General features: G+C 37.6%; 1 protein-coding gene across 3 annotated transcripts in view; it reads right to left on the bottom strand.

Moving 5' to 3' along the window:
* Oseg2 (intraflagellar transport protein Oseg2) overlaps positions 1-12,849 on the bottom strand; it is a 151,905-nt gene that overhangs the window by 116,066 nt on the left and 22,990 nt on the right. For all 3 annotated transcript variants that reach the window (XM_083143793.1, XM_083143795.1, XM_083143794.1), the window contains exons 5-7: positions 9,127-9,312; positions 5,879-5,966; positions 2,004-2,218 (exon numbers count right to left, since the gene is read on the bottom strand). In XM_083143793.1, coding sequence (XP_082999919.1) covers positions 2,004-2,218; positions 5,879-5,966; positions 9,127-9,312 — 489 coding nt within the window. The remainder of the gene's footprint in view (positions 1-2,003; positions 2,219-5,878; positions 5,967-9,126; positions 9,313-12,849) is intronic.

Here is a 12,849-nt window from a genome sequence, read left to right as displayed (position 1 = left end):
GGGACCCCTGGCATCATAGATGTGCTAACCACACTCCAGCTTCATTAAAATTGAAAGCAAGTGAAGCACTATGAAGCATGACCTATCACGGGTTAAACACATGTGAAGCTATGTGTAGTTAAAAATAAAAAGTGAAAAACAGATGGTAAAAGACTTTGCAGTGTGTCCTGTCAGTTCTTTCTACTCCATCTCATTATGAGTCGCCAGCCTGAGATGATATAATATTTATGTAAAAAGATGATATTTCATGGCTTGTGCCATGAACTAATACAATCAAAATATGTACTTCATTTTTGTATCCCGAATTTCTCTATAGACCTGGCATCTTCTTCAGGGATGGGAGAACCGAAGCATGATCATGGCTAAAAGATGGTTAAAATGGCTTGAAATGGTTTCCTTAACCTCACATGCTGAAGCAAACTGTTGGCCTTTTCACATATTTAACCTTGGTTCATGCCTCTTTCTTTCATCCTATTCATCAAGAAGGATCAAAGTCGATCCGAAAATTAAGAAGACAAAACCAGATGTGTATTTACATGATGTATAGTCCTTGTCAGACTACTTTCGCTACAAGCAGTTTCTAGCACACTATAAATTGAATGATGCAAAAACTGGAAAAAACATTTCTTTGGTAAATAAAAAAGCCAAATTTCGGTACGAAAACAGTCAATTTCGGGTTCAAAAGCGGTAAATAAAATAAAATTTTGGTGTTACAGCAGTGAAAAAACAGATCAAAAGCAGTATATAAAATGACATTTTGGTTCTAAAATTGTGAACATAATCCAAATTTTTGGTTTAAAAACTGCACTTATTACAATACTAAACATAACCCTTCTAATAGCACATTTATGTCCTTAGCAGAATATTAATATTATTCTTGTATAAAGGGGTCCATTCTTACTTCTCACATATTTACAGCAGAATTAATCAATTTTCCATGAATTGCATAACTCACAGGATTGTCGCATTGGTAAATAAACTCTAAATTTTGTGTTTAAGAGTCTAATTCGCATTTTGCAGTTCATTTCGCATCATTTAGTCACAAAACACTAAAATGCACCTCACACCTTTCAGAAACATTGAAAATTAACATTAGAATGTGTTATTTCACATTTCATGTTTTCGTCAAAAACAAAATATGCACCCCTAGTTATTGGTAATCCCTATTTAATAGTACGGTGTGAGTTTCCTCGCGGCACACAGCAGAAGAATGTTCCAGCCAGCATTGAAAGTCTCCTGTGGAACACACCAAAACAAAACCACTTATTGGTTTGTCACAGCTTCCAGTACCACTCAAAACAAAACAAAAAAAAAGTGCAGACAATAAACCACTTGACACCCAAGGAAAGTTGTTGAAGAACTTTTGCCTGGACATTCTCCATCCGTCTTCCCATCATTTGTTAGCAGCGAGTAATAACAGCAAGCAGGTTGTTATGTATAGCCCCCAAATCACAGAAAACACAGGAAACAAACACATTATTGTAAGATGATTGTAAGAGAAATGATAGAAAATGATAACAGTACTTGGCACATATTTATTCTTTCCTTTCTGACAAATACAGTCTTATTTGTGGCGAGGATCTCAAAAGCCCATAAAGCACCACACTGAACTCTTACGAGCCGGCTCGCATGGTGAAGTGGTTAGCACATCGTGCTACAACACCAGGGGTCCTGAGTTCGATTGATTTGCTTTATTTTACTTCACTTTTGTGCCACTTTTGGCTAATTGCGAAGATGGGGATGAGTCATGATATGATGAAATTGATGAATGGACACTCACACACACCCATGCCCAGACTGGGATTCGAACCCAGGAGTCCTGGTGTCATAGTGCAAGGTGCTAACCACGAAGGTCGGCACAAAAGCGAAGTAAAATAAAGCAAATCAATCAATGGATCACCTACAGCAGTAGGAATTGGAACGATTTGTTCGACCAGTAACTTCATTAAATGTTGTTTAAGATGTTCAAGCAAAGATGCTAACACCTGGCACAGACTACCTACCTGTCATAGCTTCCAATGGCCACCGCTTGACCACTCGGGCTGCAGCAGGCAGTAGTGAATTCCTTTTCAGTGTGGTCTCGACTGTAATCGAACTGCTGCGAAACTTGTCCACTTGTGCTGTATATGAGCACTTTCTTGTCACAGCCAGCTACGATCACGCAACCCAGAGGCCAAGCCAAAGCATAAGGTGGAACAGGATGTTTCGCTACTCTTCCCTATTAAAGAAGTATGAAATTAAAAAGCAAGTACAAATAGTATATATTATAAATGTATTAGAGATAGAAAACTATGAATTTTTTCGAAGTACTAATATAAAATTTACTGATAACCAATATTGTACCCATCTAATATAAGACTATAAATATTCGTTAAAGAATGCATGAATGGCCCATTAACATTCTTAATTAATGTTTGTTACTACAGTGGATGAAAATGAAGCTGTGCAATTAGACTATTTTACATATTCAAGCCATATGAATTACATGTCTACATGTAAATGACAAATCAACACATCGATAAACAGATCATAATTATGAATCAGCATAATGATTCACATAATAAATAGTATATTAAACCACGGTTATATTGTATACATTTGTGAATACCAATATATGAATCCGTACTATCCATAAAGTATATACAAGCAATGTAACATGCACGTCTAATATGAAACGCATACGCTTTTTTTCCTATGCATAAGTCTAAAAACTAAGTGGATTGGAAATTTATAGTGGCAACTATTTATTCTCAAATGATACGAAAGAGATATCTCTGTGAAACTTTTACAGCCCTTCGATGTAGTCACCAGCAATGTGTACAACCATTGCCAGTGATGTGGAAGTTGTAGTATTTCTGTAGCAGTGCCTGTTCTGTTGATGGTTTGAATGGAGCGGTCTATTGCTGAAGAATCTCTGGAACAGTTTGGAAGCTTCATCTTAGGGATCAAATCAAAGTCACAGGGGCTGGTAGAGCACCTGCCACCCTCATCCAGCTAACAAATCAGCCACACGTTACGCTACATTCACCCGAGCATTGTCCTGCCGAATGATGGGATGATTCAGCAGCAAGTATCCCCTCTTTCAGAATGCAGGTCACAGGTTATGTTCCAAAAATGTACAGTAATACTCCTCATTGACAGTCTGTCCTGGAGGTATGGCAAGTATCATCAGAACTTTCACATTAGTGCGGTTCTGACTACACAACTTTAGACCGCCAACTCCAACGATACTCTATTCCTCTCGTCACTGCGCATGCACCTAGTGTTGGAAGGAAGAGTCCATTTACTGGGAGGTAGCTTAGGTATCAAACTAACATGTGGTATAAGTGAGAAGCGCCGGTTCCGTTTCATGGCGTATATACAGCAGTGTTGCCACTATTAAATTTCCAACCCAATTTCTTGGAACAGATCTAGATTACAGTTTATACCTTATATTATTTTCATAAAAGCTTGTATTCCAACATTTTGCTACATTAACTTGACATCTTCACGGATAAATTCTAAAACTGGAGTGTTCGAGAATGTGGCAATAAAAATAAAGGGAGTCCATAAAGTCCTGCAAAAAACTAAAACTCTACACATTTATTGGGTGAGAAGGGTGGAAGTTTAAAGTTTTGTTCTGGCCACACTGCTCAGTGACGCTTGCACTGGTAATCACGTGACCATGTGACTTAAGATGGCGTCCATCCAGGAAAAGACACAGTGTGTTCTGTGGTTTGCAGAGTTAAAATCTTGTGTTTCGGTGCAGAGAAAGTTCCAGACAACATATGGGAAACCACCCCCAGCAAATTCAAGTATCAAGAGATGGTATGAAAAGTTCAAGGCAACGGGAAGTGTGTCACATTTGCCACGCAGTGGAAGGCCAGGATCGAGTGACGATGTGATTGAGTCAGTGCAGGACAGGGTGCATCGGAGTCCAATGAAATCACTGAAACGAAGATCACTGGAACTGGAAATACCAAAGTCAACATTACACAAGATCGTACGCAAGAAGGTGGAGGCCCGGCCCTACAAGTTAAAATTTGTACACGATCTGAAAGACGAAGATGGATTGGCCGAAGAATGCCCACACCTTGGCCTGCAAGATCACCAGACTTGACACCTTGCGATTATTGGTTGTGGGGACATATAAAGACTGAGGTGTATTCACAGAAACCAGCTAATCTGGATGACCTAAAAGAAAAAATAAGAGATGTGATTCTGAATATCCCAGGAGAGCACCGTCAGCACGCAATTCTCAGTTTCACAAAAAGACTGCAACAGTGTTTGGATGTGGATGGTGCACAATTGGAGGTTTGGCGATGAACCTAACAAGCAGGAAATAAACTTTGAACCTTGCTGTAAGTACACACAAAATATTTTGTTAATAAACTTAATAGTTTTCAAGTTAGAGAGTTTTAGTTTTTTGCAGGACTTTATGGACTCCCTGTATTTAAAAAGGATATCCACATGAAAGTAAAAATAGTTGCAGTACTACACATTTTAGCCATCACCTTCCATATGTAAGCTCCAAGAAAATTCCTATGGATATCTTATGGTTTACAATATTTTTATCAGTACATTATCGAACATGTACGTGCTTCAATTTTAGAATTTATTCCTGAAGAAGCCACATGAACTTTGTGAAATACTGGATCAGAATTTTACATCATGCCAATGTGGATCAAACTGAATCTAACCTACGTCCCTGATGTTCTTAGCTAATGCTCTACCAACTTAGCTACTTTCCAACTCTTCCACTGATACCTTTAGTAGCAAGAAATGTATGACACTTTTAAGTAGGAGCTGATACTAATAAAGTACAAATATAAGACTTCCCAAAAACAATAACAAATATTCTACCACTCCGGAATAAATTTGCACATCTTACATGAAGAATCTGAATAATTTATTCACCTCTTTAATTACTGTGTGTCATCAAGTGAGGGTGCCTCTGACGGTGCAGTGGCAGTGTAACAAGAGGTCCCAGGCTCGATACCCAGTGGAGGTACATAGTGGTTCGGATCTCACTTTAAACTGTATGTCCAGTCCCAATTAGCCTTACTGTGCATAAAGTGGACTTAAAACACCAAGTCAATCAATCAATCAAGTTATCAAGTGATTTCACTGGTTCTTGCTTTATTTACTTTACAAAACCAGGGTATATATTTCATGATTTGGTGCTTTAAGTCAGCTTTATGCATAGTAAGGCTAATCTGGACTGGACCTACAGTTTAAAGTGGGATCCGAACCACTATGTGCTTCCACCAGGTATAGAACTGGGGACCCCTTGATTACAAGGTGAACAAGGGTATATAAATTACACCTTCATAATCATGAAAATAGTAACAACAGTGACTAAGTTGCAGACTATTTTTAGAAATTATCAGTAATTTTACCAATAAACTGAAACATTAATATGTGTGTATAGGACAATACTGACAGAGTACAGTAATCCCTCCCAACTTACGTAATACACGAGTTACATAAATTCACAGTTACATAACAACTGTACGTAGCAGTCACAAGACATTTTTTTATTTGAAAAGTGTGACTTCAGTTTGTTTTTATATTCTTTTATATATTTTTCATACTTTTATAGTTTATATCCGAGTAAATACTGCTGCATGATGTTTCATTTATAAAATAATACTGTGTAAATAATATACATACATATAATAATAATAAATATTGCAGTCTCTTACAAAGTTACACTTAAGCAATTTACAAATTCGACTTACATAAAATTCAAGTTACGTAAAGGTTTACGGAACGCATTACTTACGTAACTCGGCAGGTTACTGTACTAATTAATATGTCCCATTTGCACTTTTCAGTAAGGATGGACCAACAATATGAAATATTTACCCTTGCCCAACATAAAAACGAAGACACTTACCTGTGGCTCAGGTGAAGGATCATCGGCAACATAGAACCTCACAATGGTCCCATCTGCATGACCTGAGAGAATTCCTGTTCCATGTGAACTGAAGGAAATGAAATATACATAAATAATATAATTAATGAACTACAGATTTCGCAAAGTACAATGTAAAATGCTAATGAGACCATGTCTAATATGATCACAATTAGATATTTTAAATAACTTTACTGGCATCATGGTAAAATAACCTTAAGAACACTGTGTAAACAAAGTCATAAAAAAAAAGGAATGAACAAACATGAAATTTTTGAGGATTCTGAATGTAATAAGTTTTTTAACACAGTGGAACCTCGATCTTATGTTTTTCAGGGGACCAGGCTAAAGACACTTAAAATGCGGGAAAACGTAAAATTTAGGAAAATTTTATAACATTTTGTTATGTTGGCACCATCAAGATTGAATGTATAATGCAGGAAAATGTAAAACCTGGAAATGTAAAATTGAGGTTCCACTGTAATAATTTCAGCGATTCTTCTCACAGACAGGCAGAAGGAGAGAGAGAGAGAGAGAGGGGTGGTCTTCCACATAGTATGATCAATTGTCAATCTCACTTCCACATCCTACACCCTGGACTGCATTTTGCAGACGAACGAGGCTCTGGCAACTGGCCCTGGCCAGTATAATTCTGTGTGTCGTCCTGTGTCTTGTCCTTATGTGTGCTGAGTCCCTCTTTACAGCCTCAGCTTTTAACCAAAGTCAGAATATTTTAGTTACGACACGACATTAGTTATGTTTATTTTAGTTCTGTTAACCTAAGTCAGAATATTTTAGTCTCCCAACGTTACATACTGGGTGGTCCAAAAGTCCTGTAATGGTCACATATAATGAGAAATACACATCGAATCGGAAAACGACAAAATACGTGTTTAATAAGTGAAAGAAAGCTATTCAATGATATCACATTTGATTCCCTACCCCCGCCCCCTGGGGGTGGGGCAGGGGGGGCAGGCAACTGTGAAATTTTAAATGGCAACCCCATTTTGTATTGTAGAATCGGAAAGAGGACTTCATTCCGAGTCCAACGAGGTATCAACCATCCTCCTAGCTCAATTAGGAACGGAGATATGGAATCTGCATCTGATCGTAAACCACCATGCCCCCCCCCCCCGCTTCCATATACTCTATTAAAGGTCTTGACATGCAGATTCCGAATCTGCAATCGATTTCACTCTAGCTCAATTAGGGGCAGAGATACGTCCCTTTGAAAAAATTTTGGGTTTTATGATATTTTTTTATTATTTTTTTTTCCCCAAGATTTAAAATTGCCATATCTCCGTTCCTATTTGAGCTAGGAGGATGGTTGATAGCTTGTTGGACTCGGAATGCAGTCCTCTTTCCAATTCTACAATATAAAATGGGGGTTTCCATTTAAAATTTCAAGTGTGACATCATTCAATAGCTTTCTTTCACTTATTCAACACGTATTTTTTTGTTTTCCGATTCGATGTGTATCTCTCACGATATTTGACCATTCCGGGACTTTTGGACCACACAGTATGTTATAAGTTACATTTTAGTTTAGGTAAGGGGCTGGACCCCGTATCAAGTGCTGATGCACCCAAAATTTTAAATTCAAAATTCAAAAAAATTCAAAAGAAGGAGAGGGAAAGAGGACAAAAAAAAAGAAGAGAGACAAGAAAGATTCAACTTGACATAAATAAGACAAGCATGAAATTATTTAAAACAATGCAAAAACTTTTAAGTGCATAATATAATAACAACCTGTGCCGCAACAGTGCATGAGGGCCAGAGCTTACACACCGACTGTCGTACAGGGTGACATGTGGTCAGCACAACCCCCAGTCGTTATTGTGGGTTTCCGTGACCAGGTTACATTACTCATTTGTAGCTCCCCAATATCCTAATGATGATGGGTGGCCATCAGTCACACACATACAGGCCAAAATCTCAAGAGAAAAGTTGTTAAGCTTCCTCCAGGAGACTTGAACCTGTGTGCATCCCTTAGCCAGAGCCCAAAGCATGATGCCTTAGACCCACGGTGCACGACTGAAAGTGCATTTTAGTGAAAAATCTAATAATAAATAACCCGTAGTTTGACAGCCTTTGAAGGGCCTAGACCGATCTCTCGACTGCCAGTCTCCCTCCAACAATCCTACCTAAAGGTGTGGAGATCTTCAACCAGTAATGGGGTGGTGTGGAGTCAGCAAGTCGAAACCCCTGCTGTTATAGGAGATTTGGAGACTGGGTTATGCTACTCACTCGTATCTCCCCAATTTCCTCACGATGGTGGGTTGCCACAGGTCCTATACACAGGCCGAGAACCTGGAGACTGAACCCAGGCAGACTCGAACCCATGCCATCTCGCAGTCGAGTCCAAAGCACAGTGCCTAAGACCACACAGCCATGTTGGAAGACATGAAAAAAAAGAGGCCTTGTCCTTCGATATTTTCGAAACATCAATCTGATTTTTTTAACATAATTGAACTAGAACTTCTTCCCCCTGACCCAAACAAGGAAAATTTCCATGGCCCATTCTCGAAGTCATTTACTTGCCATAATGCCCTACTACCCTCTATCCAACACTTTTCACTTCAAGTGCTGCCACTAATAGAAATGTGGATGTATTACAGCCCTCATACGGACTGCTTACTTCAACTTAAGTAGCCTGGTCTAGAGAGACCATAATCAATGGAATGGTGAAAAGTCATGGGTTCAAAACTGCTTCTTGGTAGAATCTTTTTGGGAAGGCCAAATTCTTCTACACTTCTGTGAAATTTTCATTGATATCTGGAATTCACAACAGTTTAAAAGAGTTCCAGCAATTTCCAGACAACATTTGGATCATTGTAGACAATCAGATACCAAGTGGAATGTGCAGAATCATGAAGTAACATAAATTCTGAGGTAGCAGAAAGATTTTGGTTGTAATTTTCACAAAGTCTTCTTGAAATCCAACATTTATTTTAGATGTGCAGTGCAGTGAAGAGCACTAACAACAATGAACATTAATGAGAATTGCCTGGAACATCCTGTTTAAGAATGAATATTTATGATGTACAAATTCCTCATAATGTGTGTTAACACAATTTATGATGTGAACTGAACGGAAGAACGTTATTGTCGTAAATTGTGTAAATAAACCAAATATCATATACACAGAGATACCTTAGCACCAGTATCAACTCAGTCCTAATCTTAATAAAACACTATGACTTACATTTTTAAAGAAAAAGTTTACTTACTTCACAGCCAGTGAAACCACATACGAATCAGTTGCATAGAGTGTTTGCGATTTGTTTGTCTTGGAGTGGGCAGTTCGTACTTTGCCATCTGCCAGTCCAAATACCAAAGAACCTTCCGTAGGCCACACAAGGCATGTAACAGCTGACTGCTGAACAAATTTGTTGCATATTATCTTCTTTTCTCCCCTAAATAAACATAAATCATGTAAGAACAAACTCGTCCACTTGTATTAAAAACGGGATAAGAAATAACAAAGTACAGAAATTACAATCTTTAAAAAATTACTGTCATTTCAAGGATTTTGCACCCTGGTTAAGAGGATAAAAGAAAGGAATGAATATGAGGTGAAAGTACATTACAAGTTCATGAAAGATGGCACAGCAATGTTGCCAGGTATGATGGTTTCTAATAAAACAGGGTCAGTTTTATACTTTTTGCAATGGTGAAAAGCCATGGGAAAAATATAGATTTTCAAAAGTGATTATTATTAACGGATGATGTATATAGTGTGCTGTTGCAGTGCAGAAGGCCTTGTGTTTGCTTCGAGTAGATTTGACTGCAGGTGGCATATATATTCATGTTAGGCGAGATTGTGCTAGCTGTAGTAAAAACAAAAACAGTAACAGAAGAAGAAGAAGAAGAATGAAAGTTAGATGTACGAAAAGTTGCCTGCTCTCCTGTGGTGTAGTTCTAATGTATTAGAAAACCGAAACGGCTCAAAAAATTAAGTTTGCATGATGTGGACATTAAGTTGCACTTGTTTCAAGGATTTCCACACCAGAAAAATTTATACTGCATAAACCTGATGTACATACATACCAACATGCTATGTATTGTTGTATAATTGTATTATTTACATTTGTCATGAACTATGACAGCAATTCTATGAAAAAATACTGCATAAAAGAAGCAGGAGACAAAAAATAGTGTATTATTTCAGTAAATTTTGTTCTGCTAGAAAAACCTACATTTTCCAGTAGCAACTCGTTCAGAAAATTACACACTTAAGTGTGCCTTTTTAAGAAATAATCCTTACACTTTTTTTGCATTTCTTTCCAGTTTAGTTTCATCCTGTGCTACAGTTTGTAAATGGTTTGATTTCTATGATGAGCTTGGAGAAACAAGTACAACTCCAGTTTTCTTAAGATAAGACAGTGTTGATATGTGATGCATGTCCCTTGGAAATGAACCTTCAGAAATAAAGGCAACCATTCATACCGAAGTGACACGATAAGATGCACATGACACTTGTCGCTTGTATGTCACTTGGACTAAATCATTTTCTCAATAGTTTGCATCGTAGAAACACAGTGGGGTGTTTCCAGTATTCTGAATATGAATGTTATAAAAATTTGTATCTTTACATTATAAATACATTTATGTATAAATACAAAAAAAAAGTGTGATAGATTTGAAAGATTTCAAAGAAAACCAAGTTTTAAACATACAATACCTAGGTACTTTTTCCCTTACATAATATACAACAATAATAATAAATAATAAAATAACCCGTGGCTCGACAGCCCTTGAAGGGCCTAGGCTGATCTCCCGACTGCCAGTCTCCCTCCCATAATCCAACCTGGAGATGTGGAGATCTTCAACCGATAATAGGGTGACGTGGGGTCAGCATGTCGAACCTCAGCCCTTATAGGAGATTTTTGAGACCAGGTTACGCTACTCACTCGTAGCTTCCAACTTTCCTCTTGATGGTGGGTTGTCACCGGTCCTATACACAAGCCGAAAACCCACAAACTGAACCCAGGTGGACTTGAACCCATGCCATCCCGCAGTTGGAGCCCAAAGCACAATACCTTAGACAGCATGGCCATGGAGGAGGACACAAAATATACAACACTATACAATAACACCATTAAGCCTTGTTTCCATGATATGAAAAACTCAATATGCTGACCAAGGCAGAAATTTATTTTATTATAAAACACAAACTAAACGTAACGTTTCAACCTTCTGGCAAGGTCTTCTTCAGACTCTGCACCAAGTACAAATGTAACAAGGTACAAAACAGGACGATATATATATAGACAAACATTACTCCCCTCCAGACTATTAGAAAGTTGTACTGGAACATTCTAGCAGGTGGCTTTCCCTTGTCAACTGTACTTTCACCTAAAAGGCTAAACTTATTTACTTCCATCTAGAATGTGGTTGAACTCTTTATCTCATGCTCTTTTTCCTTCATTCTTCTTCCTTCTTCTCTCCTCTTTCTCTCTTGTCCTATCCACTCTTTCTAACACCTTCTTCCATTCTTTGTTTATCTTCAGTCCCCCATTCCAGTTCATTGTGTCTTCTTCACCTTTCTCTCTATTTCCTTGGCCTCCTTCCATTTTCTCACTAGTATTCTCTTCTCCCTTTCTATCTGCTTAGCCTCATCCCACTCTATGTCATGTCTTGTTTCTCTCGTGTGTTTAAATATCGCATTTCTCTCTTAAGTCCTACATCATCCCTATGTTGTTTTAACCTGTCTTTCATCCTCTTTTTCGATTCTCCTATGTACACAGTCTGGCATTCTTTACATTTCACTTCATAGATAATCCCTTCCTCTTCTGTGTTTTCCTTTTTCTTGTTTGCATTCTTCGCTATTCTTAAGATGCTTCTCCTTGGTCAGCATATTGAGTTTTTCAACACTATACTGTATTAATTATGAACAACATACCATATTTTATTAATATTGGAATTGATATAAACTGGGACTTAGCCAATACCACTTTCAACCAGCATCCATACCCATGCCATTACTCTTACAGATTTTTATCAATACCAAAACTAGAAAGTTGTTAACAATTATACTACATCATTTTGCTTCAAAATATTTAAGAACTTTAAACAAAATGAACCATTTTTGCATAATTTCCAGGATAATTAAAGTATAGAATTGTTGCATAAAATATACCCAGATTCTGGAAAAGCATCTACAGGTATCAACATCAGTGTAAGTTCAGTCCCAGTTTAAATATCGGATTGCTTGTAATTCTAGTACAGGTTCTGAAATACCAATTCTGTCCAAGATGCACCAAGTGCATTGTTATCATTGCCAAGTGCCTAATAAATGAAATATGTTTGCATGTCCCTAGAGGCATGAATATTTCGTTTTTGACGGAAACACGAAATGTGAAATAACATCTTGTAATGTTCATTTTTTATGTATCTAAAAGGTGTTGAGGTGCATTTTACTGCTCTGTTTTGTCACAAAACGATGCACCATGTACTGCAAAATGTGAAATAAACTCTTAAACACGAAATTTAGAATTTATTTAGCAACGCAACACCTTCTGAAGCTTGAATTATCCTGTAAGTTATGCAATTCACGGAAAATTTATTAAATTCTGCTGTAAATATTTGAGAAGCAAAAATGGACTCCCTTACACAGGAATAAACTTAATACTCTGGTAACTACATGATTAAAAGAAGGGATTTGTTTATTTTGTATAATAAGTGCAGTGTTTAAATCAAATTAACAGGGGGATAATTAAATACGAGGGCCATTTTTCTTGTAGTGGCAACATGTATGAGAAAGAGACATGAAAGAAGATACATAGCTAGAATCATTACAATCCATCAATGAAATCTCCTGCTGCATGACCACGTTTCCAAACATCTGGCAGTCGTTGGATGCCATTGATAGCTTTCCTTTGTGCCAGTTTGCACAGAGACCTCCTGTGGCCTGGAAAGTGTTTCCCCTCAGCGGTCCCTTCATCTTGGAA

This window comes from Lepisma saccharinum, chromosome 22 (genome assembly GCF_977018435.1).
Source record: "Lepisma saccharinum chromosome 22, izLepSacc3.1, whole genome shotgun sequence".
In the NCBI taxonomy this organism is placed as follows: domain Eukaryota; kingdom Metazoa; phylum Arthropoda; class Insecta; order Zygentoma; family Lepismatidae; genus Lepisma; species Lepisma saccharinum.
The sequence above is the reverse complement of the archived record's forward strand: the minus strand, read 5'-3'. Positions and strand labels throughout refer to the sequence as shown.